This window comes from Epinephelus lanceolatus, chromosome 5 (genome assembly GCF_041903045.1).
Source record: "Epinephelus lanceolatus isolate andai-2023 chromosome 5, ASM4190304v1, whole genome shotgun sequence".
NCBI classification, from domain to species: domain Eukaryota; kingdom Metazoa; phylum Chordata; class Actinopteri; order Perciformes; family Serranidae; genus Epinephelus; species Epinephelus lanceolatus.
Genome location: NC_135738.1, coordinates 5,302,508 through 5,314,566, shown reverse-complemented (window position 1 = coordinate 5,314,566; position 12,059 = coordinate 5,302,508). Strand labels below are relative to the sequence as shown.

Genomic DNA, 12,059 nt, shown 5'->3' with positions numbered 1-12,059 from the left:
ACTCACACAGCCGGCTTCCTCCTTTCTGCAGATTTTTAAAATGGATGTGTCACATTCCTGAAAGGATAAATGCCATTTTTCAACATTATAACGAGCGTGCAGTGTGACATTAAATATGTTTTTTATAGTGCTCTGTGTGTCACTGAGGGCTACTTCAAAATCTGCTGTTCTTCAGCAAACTGGTGACGTCAGTGCTGCTTGTGAGAAGTACGAGCTACTTCTGCTCCGTCTTTCCAGTCTCCACCTCTGAGTATCCACGGGCCTCTACATAGAAAAACAAATATTCCTTTTGTTTCACACTGCAAATTGGCTGCGTGTCCACATGTGAAACTGTCATTATTTATTATGAGTGCAGAGGATAGTTTGGACAAGGATATTTTTTACAGTGTATCTGTTTAATCAGCTATTGAGTTTTTTAATCGACCCATCAGAAGAAAGACTGGAAAGCGATCAAGGCTGCAGCTGAGCCATACGAGAGGCCCCGCCTACAGGGGACCCTCCAGAACCTGAGCTGGAGTTCTCAACAGGCCAGAAGAATTACAACTTGACCTGAACCGACCAGTGAGAGTTGAAGCCTGAACCCAGCCTGTCTGAGATCATCACATAAAATACTGAGTGCGAGCCTAATGGAGCCTGAAACCCCAAAAAGCACTTATCAGCTTCCAACACCAAGCACACTCCGGCTGTGTGGCAGCACAAGTCACGCGCTGCCCCAGTGGAAAACCGACCAGCTCGGTGGATCACTGACTCTCCACACTGTATTTCTCCATCAGAGAAGCTCCCTGCTGCGGGCCGAGAGGAAGGACAGAGAGCCCAACACCGAGAATTGCTAACCCCCTCTCCTCAATCAGTCAATCTATATTATCTAATATGTTTGGTTTACATTTTAAATAAATAATTTCAATATTTTTTATTCACTTATTTTAAAGAAAAAAAATAATTCTCTCAGCCTGAGCCCTACCTGACCTGGCCAATCAGCACGTATTTTCTGGTCCGACCTGTCAGGCTTTGTGGGACCTGTTGGGCTCAGGTTGAGACTGAGAACTCTAACCTGGGCTGCAGAGAGCAAACAGTGTCTGGTGGTGCCTTTGCTCTATTTGCCCCCTGATGCCAACAGAGCTAGAATCATTCAGTGAGAGCAGTTTTTGTCAGAGGCTGTCGCCGACTAAAAACTAAGGCTGTGTGTGTGTTACTATACATGAAGGTTTTACTCCTCACTTGGACAGAGGTGTGCTGGAGACTGCGGCTGGACTACTGCACCAATATTTTGACGATAGGCTAAGTAACAGCAACATGACCTTTTTTTGGTCATTTTATTTTGTTTCTGCCTCTGAAGAATGAGTGAGAGCTGCTGTCAGCTGAGAGACAGTCAGGAAATACAGCATGTAGAGTATTTCACATCCTACTCAGTGACTGAAGGGTTTTATATTTCAACCAAACCAGAGTCCATGGATTTTGGAGCAGAGGACAAATCAATCATGACGGTTTTAGTCAGTTTTAATTTGTTTCTGTCGAGTCTGAATGAAGTGCTTGAATATATCAGCAGTCTGCAGTTGTTGGGCTAACTGTGGCCCGTTGTAAAATCCATTGAGACCTTTGTCAGGATCACGAGGACAAACTGGAAAAAAAAAAAAAAAACCCGAGGCCAGCAGAGTTCACTGATGAGTATTTTTGTCACCTGAGGTTGTTTAGGCCAACAAAGTCACAGCTGTTGGTTGTGATACGAAGCTTTAGGCACCGAACAATGAGGCCTGTTTGTTGTTGATGACACTGCTGTCATTAAATTTATGTTGTTTTTCTGGTGTTCTAGTCACATCAGATGCCTTTACTTTTTGGAAACAAAGCTGCATTTGAGACGCCCACCTCCACGTGCTGGGCAGCTTTGGGGAGTATTTTGGGGCTGAGCATCAGGAGCTCGGGCACAATGCATCCTGGTACATGTAGACATTGAAATAACAGCTGTGCAAGAAGGAAAACTCAGAAAAAGTCAGCCTTTCTGTCAGTGCAGCACCAACAGGAATTTACTGCTTCAATTTGATTTCATTTACCATCAACACTGACTGAATATTAACCCAAACCGTGCTGAATTACTCCTTTACATTGTTCTCTCATAAACATGTGGACATAAAACACAGCACTGTCTGTGTAAGAAAGGATTTTCAGCGTGGATAAACAACACATGTAGAGCGTAACATATACAATGTGATATGATTGTTTTTACATGTTCACAGTATTCTGCAGCAGCTCTTTATTTGTACAGTCCATTGTTTACACTCTGCTTTCTCTCAGAAGACAGAGTTCAACTCAGGGTCACTTCACAGTAACACAGACTCTATAACCCTGACGGCCAGTACGAGCGCTCTCAGAAATACCTCTGCAGGCAGTCTGAGAGCTTTCTGAAAGTCTTGATCGGGATTCTGTTTCACCTCGTTTGTCTTACTGCAAACGAGTTTCACTTTCAGCAGCAGGTGGCCAGGGGCACGCAGGTGTTAACGTGGGCAGAGCTCCCAGCATGCCACAAATTCCTCTAGTTTCTCACATTCATTCACTTCTGCTACTTGATGTGCTCACTTTAACGGATCAAACCAGGAGCCTCCAGCAATTAACGAGTTGGCCCACTTCTGGAGAAGTTGAAAAATACCATGCAAGCACTTCCTGAGAAAAAACATGTACAGTCTTGTACAGAAGTGATCCCCTCAATCATCATCTGACTCCCACTCTCAGCATGAGACTCTGCCCTCTGCTTGGATTTTCTTATTTTCTGTGCTCAGGATCTTTATGGGTGTGGACCCCACAGTGACAGAAAAACAGCACTCAATGTTTGGCGTCCTTAGCAAGCTCATTAAAACTAAAATTACAAACTCAGGAGTGGTTTAAGACAGGGATGTGTATAAACGATTAAATGTTCACCCCCTCGCTAGTTGGCACCAGAAATATTAGTCAGTTAAAGTTATTATTTATTCATGTACGAGGCCGCTTAACTGTCATGCAGCCGCCCGCCACTAGGGGGAGCTACAGGGCCATCAGACAGCAGTCCCCCTCCCCGCGGTAATGCTTGAGTAGACTGGAGTTTTAAATTGGAGAGATGTTCTCACAAAACCAGCAGGTTTGGCAGCACTTTGATTTAGAAAATTGACTGAGTTGCTGTCATGTTCACATTCATACCGCATGGTGCAAAGTGTCTCGTGCTTCAGCAGCATTTAATATTCAACATGGTTGTTGAAGATTGTGATTAAAGGCTTCAAAGGGCTCTTAATGCACACGGTAGTTTTTGGGACAATGGTTCAAATACTAAATTGTGCTAAATTTAGTCGACGGGGAAATCAGTCACCAGGAACATCCCTAGTTTAATCCTCTGGTTTAATTTTCAATTCTCATTTTAACAAGGTCGTCGAAACATCCTGTTTTCATCTTTGAAACATCACTAAAGCCAGACCTTTTTTAACCCCGAAGGCTGTCGAAATACCCACTCCCACTTATATTACCAGCCGTTTAGACTATTGCAATTCCCTTTTCACTGGATGACCCAAAAAGTCACTAAGAAAACTACAGTTAGTCCAGAATGCTGCAGCCAGTGTCGACGAATCTTTTACTTATTTATAAAGCTTTAAATGACCCTGCCCCTCTGTACGTCAGATTTTCTATCACTATATGTTCCAGTCAGATCACTGATGTCCTGAGGACAGCTTTACTTTGAGATGTTCCTCATGTGTCTCAGAAAAGTACCGCTGAGAGCACTTCCTGTTTTTACACCCCTTAAATGTGGAATTCCCTGCCTCTGGATATTAGAAAGACAAGCTCTCTCTGTATTTTTAAAAGTAAACTAATGACTCTTTTTAATTTGGAGTAAATTATTTAATTTTACGTTTTAACCACTGGTTTTTAGCTTATTTTATCCCTCCTGATTATTTTTATTCTGTTTTATTCATTTAGTTTCATTTTATTCTATGGACTTTTAATCATCTTGTGTTGTTGGTTTGCTTTTTTATTATTTTACTGTCTTAATGTTGTAATTTTCTGGTCTTGCAAAACTTTATGTTCAGTTGTTTGTTTTCTCCTTTAAATTCTATCTATGTCATTCCATTTTGGATGTGAAGGTGGTACATAAATTAAGCTGAGCTGAGTTGAGTTGAGAACTGGCAGTCCTGCAGAGTGTACCTTTAAATTTCTCAGCTGACATCAGATTCAGGTTCAGGTGGGACAGATGTGCACCGTCAGACAGACTCTCCCCAAACCTTCACTCTTCACACTTTCGAATTGCTGAAGCAGAGCTGCTATTTCGAGGCCCAGACGCACCAAATCAACTTCACAGAACTAGCGGCAACGAAAGCAGACTGTTGCGTCGCCTCATGTTGCCTCTGTCTCAGCCAAAAAGTTACACATGAACACCACACATGATTGGAGGGGATGAGAGCTGAGAAACTCTGCTGTAGACTAGGCTTGTGCCAGTTTGAAAATTTTCCAACCGGTTTAATTTAAAGCCAAATATCAAACCGAACTGATATATCGAATTATATACCTAATTTTACCACCAGGGGTCGCATTTGAGCTATTTTTCCCAATAAAAGCCTATTATAGGTGTAATGCGATTCCAATCCACTAGGTGGCGATAATGCTGTATTAACCGCCAATACACAAGGTTACACAAGAAGAAGCAGAAGAACCCTTCTCTTGCAGCAGCAGCAGACAGCTGAGCGAAGCCACGGAGCTTCTGAGACAAACTAAACAAAACACTTGTAGGCTCCTTCACTTCATTTAAAAACATACATAAACCTTATTAAGTTGTCATAATGCATGTTTCAATGCAAGATAAGTTGAATATAGTCCCTTGACACGCCGCTGATGTGAAAAGCCCCCCCCCCCCCACCCGGTTTATCCAGTTGACGTGAATTAAACCGGGTGGAGCTCTTAAATCGGACCGAACCGGTTAAACCAGAAATCGGCACAAGCCTACCGTAGACTGTGTTTCAATATTATAAGTGGATCAGTAAAATAACCAACACCTTATCTTATGTTTGCTTTCTGTGGCAGGTGAGCCAAAGTTCTGGCCTGAGGCAAACCGCCGTTTTCTGACCTACGTGGAGGAGGACCCTGACGATGCCAACGGCTACTTCAACCTCGGAATGCTGGCCATGGATGCTAATGAAAATGCAGCAGCTGAGCGGTGGATGCGTAAAGCCATCGGTCTGCAGGCGGGCTTCCGCAGTGCGCTGTTCAACCTGGCGCTGCTTTACTCTCAGTCCAAACGTGAGATTGATGCTCTGCCCGTGTTAGACGAGCTGCTGCGTCACCACCCGGAGCACATCAAGGGCCTGATCCTGAAGGGCGACATCCTCATGAACCACAAGAAGGACACGCAGGGTGCTAAAGCCTGCTTTGAGCGCATTTTGCGCATGGACCCCACCAACGTGCAAGGCAAGCACAACCTGTGCGTGGTCTACTTTGAGGAGCGTGACCTGCCGCGTGCTGAGCGCTGCCTAGAGGAAACGCTGGCCCTGGCACCAAACGAGGAGTACGTGCGTCGTCACTTGAGCATCGTACGAAGTAAAATGGCAGCCATGAGCGCAGCGGGGCAGCCACTCACCTCAGCAGGGGGAGCCACTGCATCTGCTAAGGAGGAAAAGCCGAAGAGGGTTAAAGAGGCAGCGGAGGAGGCTGCTGAGGGAGAGGAGGAAGGGAGGGGTGCTGATGTTGATGGGAAGGAGGCTGGAGATGAGAAGAATGTGCGGAAATCCTCTGCAGAAAGCCTCGGAGGAGCAGGCGTGGACCAATCAGAGTCTTTGGACAGTAGCCAGTCTGACAAGCAGACTAAGGGTAAGTCCACTAAAGAGATTAAAGATATAGAGAAAAAAAGGGCAGCGGCCTTAAAGAGACTAGAGGAGATTGAACGCATATTGAGTGGTGATTGACACTGTTGTAATTTATAGCGGGACTACTTTTATAGAGCTCTTTAATGCTCCGAGACAAACTGCATTTCCCCTGCTTTGGGAATGTGTCCTCCTAATCAAGTGTCATTTTACTCTTTTGATTTATCCACTCGTTTGCAGGCTGCTCGGCATGGCCCTGTTGATTTAACACTAATCATGTAAAGAAGGGAAACGTTGATCTGCACATGAAACTCATGTAACAATAAGCACAAAGCCAATTTGGGATAATCTATTTAAAGCTTCTGGCAGACGTAGCTGCCAGTGTGTGTGTGCTTCATCTGAATGTGATTTCACATATCGTAGATCTGCAGTAGCTATAAATATTTGTTTTTCTATGTGTAGTCATTGTTAATCACTGGATTTTTTTTCTTTCACTAAGATGTGACTCACTTGTTATTGTTTTTAAAAACAGAATGATTGTATCATGGACAATTAAAGGAAATGACGTGTTGCCCAGATTTCCTCAAGGCAGGATGATATCTGCAGAGTTCGCACCTCAAAATAACCCAAACCACACAGAGAGAGAAAAAACCCCTCCACGCTACATCAACACTGCGCTCACACGTCTCCTAATCTGTATTGATCTCAGTCGGCACTTCCTGCCTGTACATCATAAACCTCTGCGCTCACAGCTGCTTTTGCCTCAAAATTTCATTGTGATCCAATTTAAAGACGATTATCTCACTCTCTTTGTCACATTACCGCCTCTCAGCTCAGCGCCTGTCTCCCATCTTTCAGACACACACAACTCCTGCTGTTCTGAGTTAACCACACCATACGCATCACCTTGATTGGGCCAACACCAATTTATTGATGCACGCTCATCCTCAGCGTTCGGCTTCATCATGTGCTCCTCATTTTTAAGTTCCTTCCGCTCTCAAGGGAAAATTTTCTCAGCACATTTGCAAGTAAACAGATTCTCACATTGGTCCGGCTTCAAAGCGCCGAAGTTGTTTAAGCTTCCTGCCAATAAAACAACATTAGGATGTTTGTAACGGCCTCTGTGTTCACTGCATTCACTATTTACACTTGGGATCACTGTGAATCAGAAGTACACTGCAGCTCTCTGTATTTACACACATAAGACTTCTGCAGGCGAGTACACAAATTAAAACCACAGACTGTGTGAATTAATGGACATAGCTGCCGTGATGTCACATACTGGTCTGTGGGCTCCTGTTCTGAACAAGCCCCCAGGAACAGCTTTGAAGCCAAGTTTACATAGTGGTCAAAATTACACCATCAGGTGCGTCACCTGATGCTCTGCGGCACACTAAACGTCTGTAAATGGGTGGATGAATGTTTTGTGTGTCGGATCAAATGGATCAAATCCTGATTAGATCCATTTGATCCGATAACATTTGGAAAGTCTTTATGAGCTGCAAGTTTAAATAATTTTACCCCCATTCAAGTTAGCAGAGCACTAAACTGGTAGTTAGCTATTAAGCCACCGCAAGTCTCTAGTGCTTTCCTGTGTGGGCCCCACAGTGTGGAAGATCCGTGTAATTTCATACTGCAGAAATAAAGCTCTTTGTTTTTTTTTGTTTTTTTGTTTTTTTGTTTTTTTTTTTTTTTTGGCTTCACGAACAGGGTATCCCGGTCTCTTTGTTTTGGTTCTGAAGCCTTTAACTTGGAATTTTGGCTGCCACCATCTTGGATCTTTTGAGCCATAAGTGACCGTATTCAGACGTGATGGTGAAGAAGCTACTAGCTTTGTTAGCACAGTATATTAACAGGTTTGGTCAACTGTGATAATGCTAATTTTCACACGTGAAAAACAAAATGTACCCACCAGAAAAAATAAATATCCAACTTTTTCAGGTGACATAAACATTGCAGTTAATTTGACTCCCAGTTACTTTACATAAAAGGCATTAGATGATGGTAAACGACATTAATGAGCAGCTTTTTAAATGCAAAGGCAAATTTGAACATGAAATATGACAATACGTGAACTCCTAACAGTTTAAAGTAGTGGTTCCCAGCTGGTGGGTTGTGGGTCCATTCTGAATGGGACTGCAAGTAACTCACGAACATGTCAAGATTTGTAAATAACACATTTTGTCTGCTTTTATTTTGAAGTGCTGTTTCCTGCTGTGGAGTGAGTGACTAACAGACAGCTACTTGACAGAGACAGCAAACTAGCTCGACGACACGGCCAAACGCAAGAATGACGCCAAATGTATTAAACTGTGGACCTTGAACTAATGACGAAGAAGAAATCTGGACCCTGTGGTCGGACCAGTTGGGAGCCACTGCTTTAAAGTTAAATATATAAATGCAACATGTTAATTTTTGTAAACTGGTGCATTTTGACATGGGGGTCTATGGGGATTGACTCGTTCTTGGAGCCAGCTTTAAGTTCGGTTAGAGGAACTGCAATATGCGTTGGCTTTATTTTTCAGTCCCAGAGGTTGCTGCTTGATTAAAACTTGTGAAAATTCGAAAAGCCCAAATCTCTCCTGCTCTCGTTTCGACGAGGCCATGATAAAACCCAGTGCCTGATGATTTTAATAATAGGCCAATAACTGACTTTAAAAAACACTTCTGTTTCTGTACAAGCACTATCAGAGCCCTGGTAGTCATTAACTATGTGTGAGCTCAGCTGAATGTAGCTGTGAGGCAGGTCAACAATATTCAGAGCATCATGCTTCCATTATGTTCCTGTTTTTACGTCACAGTGCAATAATTATTTTCAGTCTGTTGACCCTCTGCTCAGTGCAGCTCTTCATGGTGGAGGTGCAGGAAGTTAGCAGCGCTGTGGTGGTACTAAGGAGACTTGCTATGCATTGACCTTGTTCAGCCCTGACATTCTGTGTACATATATTTACAGTGTTGGTGTATCCAGTGTTATTTATTATGTTTGTATGCACTGCAATGCTGTAGATGTTTTGTTTACCACTCACAGTATGCTTTAAATTCATGGTGCATTATTTTGTTAATTTTCGACGTGTCATTTAATCATAGATGTTTTTCACTTAAACAACAGAGCCATGTCAGTGTTAAACATGTATGAAACATCAAATCAACTGTCTGCCGCGAATTGTAGGTACAGCTTTGAACGAGCAAACATCCTGTTTGGAACATTTTGTTTCACCTCGTCTTCTGAGCGGCTGATTTTTGTACGATTTAAGATTTTTGTTTTTTTAAGCAATAGCCCTGGGTGGTGGGGGTCTAGGTTATTAAATAAAGTGAGATGACAACTCATTGCTTTTGTTCTGTGTGTCTGTTTGCAGTGAAGCCGACGCCTGCAGCGTTTCAGGTGGTTCTGAACTATGAATCTGAGATATGTGATGAGAGACATGCATCGTGTATTCTTGTGCATTTCAAACCACAGGCACATTGAGCCATCCCTTGCAGAACGTCAGGCCCGCTGCCAATCCAATTAGAAATCCCAAATCGAGTTCCAAATCGAAATCCAATGTACCAAAAGTATGCTGTTGTTTGTCTCACTGACCGATTACATTTTGGATGCAATGTCATTTAAACGAAGCTTCTAATGCAACTATCTGTCCTTTGAAATGATCCGACTTCCTGCACTGATGCAGCGTCTGTGAGGAGACACAAAAATGAAGGGTTTGTTTCTGAGGCTCTATTTACAACATCAGAGAAAGCTCGAGACGTAGATGGAGTAAAGTACTGGTCCAGGATACAGAATTTTAAAAGGTCAGTTCACCCAAATTATATAAGTGTAAGTGAGAAAACATGTTTTATCTTTCTTTCTCTGGTGGTCTCTACCTGTGCAGGCGATTTGATTTGGTTGGCTTTTGAGATTTCTGCTTCCACTTCAATGAAGATGAGCAGAATTAAGATTGTAATGCAACAGTGAAATATATCACTGAAAAAGTTAAAGCTCGGGTCGGCAGAAATCTTGGAGAGGTAAAAAAAAAAAAGCTATTGAGAAAGCTGCCCACAGTGAGATTTGTGGGTAACCCAGAGCGTAAGAAGGACACTGGGTCTGGAAACACACTTGTATGAGTTATTAATGCTGTACGCAGCACTGAAAACTAAAAAGTCATTCCCCTCCATTGTATTGTGACAAGTGCAGAAACCTCTCAAACAGGCATTTCAAAACCTGGATAGATCAAACCAGGCAATAAAAAAATAAGACCCCTATGGTTATTAAAATGTCTTAAATCAATAATTTAAAAGTCTTTAAAATACTACAAAATTGGAAGTAGGATTTTATGTCTCCTTTCTTTCTAACGTTGCCTTGTAAAATCTCAAAATAATTGGTCACATTTATGTTTTTTAAATAATTCACCGAATGCCTTTCACATTAACATGACACACACCAGAAAAGCGGAACCAACAACACTCATATTTGTTTCTGGACAGGCTGCTCAGAGCAGACGATCATCTGTCTGCTAGTGACCTGTCACTGTAGAAAAGAAAATGTGCAATTCAGTTCAATTAAATTTTGTGGAAACCAGTACAAGACAAAGCATTTAACACTTGTTGTATTTTAGGGCTGCGTGATAACACTGTTGAATATTGTTACTGACAATATGACTCCTCTGCACACTGAATATCAACAAAATGAAATACTGTGATGTCAATAGGTTTTCAATGTGGCGAGTCTCCAAGACCCACAGGCGGTTATTTTATGGGTTATCCATAGAATTTATACGGATAATCCATAAAAATTCGATAGGTTACTGTATACATTTAATGTATTTTGAGAAATCTGCTGATTGTCTTTCATTCTGAGAAGAGTTTGTTTTCATTTATTGTAACAATGAACAAACCAGGAAACAAGAAAGTTTTTTAGGCTGTAAAATATCATAAAGTCATTATCAGTCAATACAGTACAGATCAGTTGCACAATCATGTTATAACAGGGGAAAAAACATGGTGGGTCCCCTGGACGGTAAATCACCATCATCACTGTGGTGAGTGAATACATCATCTACTGCACCACAGACGTTGTGACAAATGACAACAGGAATGTCTGTGGTAATATTCTACATATTCCTGAACTCAGGTGTATTTCATGAACCTTAAAATCCAAGGTTATTGTCTACTGGCGTCCCTTGGCACCTTTGTGCCGCCCCACCACATTTGCCAGTAAATGCCAGCACAGTGAGCTTCAGAGAGATGGGAATGAGAGCAGGTGGGTGGACAGGTGTCAGATCTGTGCCGAGCACCAGACCAAAATCACGGACAGTGTGACAATAACATCCAATCACAAGTTTTTGTGACATCATGAAATACTATCAAAACTTGTAAAGTCAACTAACGCCACTGTTTCAATGCGACATGCAGCATGTGAACACATGGCTCATGGAAATATGATATTTTCAGTGGTTAAAATCGTCTTTTGTGATATCGCACATTGATATCGGCGTAAAGGTAAACATTCGATTAGGGCCCCACCCAGCTAGGACTTTTCCTAGTGGACCAACAGTCATCATTCAGGGCCATCGGTCCACTAGTCTCATGAGCGACTTGAGCTGCTTTCACTGCCAAAAATATTTTACCAACGGCACTGCTAGAGCGAATTCAGCTATTTTGCAGCTCTGGCAGCTTTTGGTGTGAACGTACAGTTAAATTTCACTCAGAAAATGCCATTAAAAAGTCTTTAATCTAACTGGCTCTCGCTCTAGGAGCCCTGACTGACTCTTGAAATATCTGCGGCATCAGACTCACAAACAAACAGGTATCTTCCATTTAAAAAAAACAGATGTATGTTCTGACAACATGTTTACTTCACACTCCCTGGTCTCCTGCCATGGATTGGTCTATGGTATTGAGCAGCGACGTGTTTATCTAATGAGTTGGGACGAAGACGAAAGATGGAGCAGCCGATGTTTATCAGAAAGCCAACGTATAAAAACTCCGATAATTACTCTTCAACAGTGTGAGAACGACTCGTCACAAATCAGAGTGAGAACTTGTCGACCCCACGAGCCGAGCTGGAGCCTGATCTGTCAGCTTGACTGGAGGAGATGTAACTGTCAACCTATCAGTCACGACAAGCCTTTCATGCTGCGTGACGTGTTGTTGGCCTCCTCGACACTTTGCTCCGGGGCCTCCACTGTCACTTAGACCTGCTGTGCGGTTACCATCTGAGGCTTTCGTGCCAGTAGATAGATTATGTGAAATGTCCCATTCAACATAAGGAAGGTGAAA

The 12,059-nt window shown here is 42.6% G+C and overlaps 1 protein-coding gene across 2 annotated transcripts in view; it reads left to right on the top strand.

Moving 5' to 3' along the window:
• Nucleotides 1-9,134, top strand: part of tmtc3 (transmembrane O-mannosyltransferase targeting cadherins 3) — a 47,282-nt gene extending 38,148 nt beyond the window's left edge. Inside the window, exons 14-15 of one of the 2 annotated variants that reach the window (XM_033635291.2) lie at nucleotides 5,032-5,814; nucleotides 8,010-9,134. In XM_033635291.2, coding sequence (XP_033491182.1) covers nucleotides 5,032-5,814; nucleotides 8,010-8,032 — 806 coding nt within the window. In that variant the 3' untranslated portion in view covers nucleotides 8,033-9,134. Of the gene's footprint in view, nucleotides 1-5,031 lie in introns of both variants that reach the window. The other variant, XM_033635290.2, reaches the window with a different exon arrangement.
• Nucleotides 9,135-12,059: the final 2,925 nt, after the last annotated feature.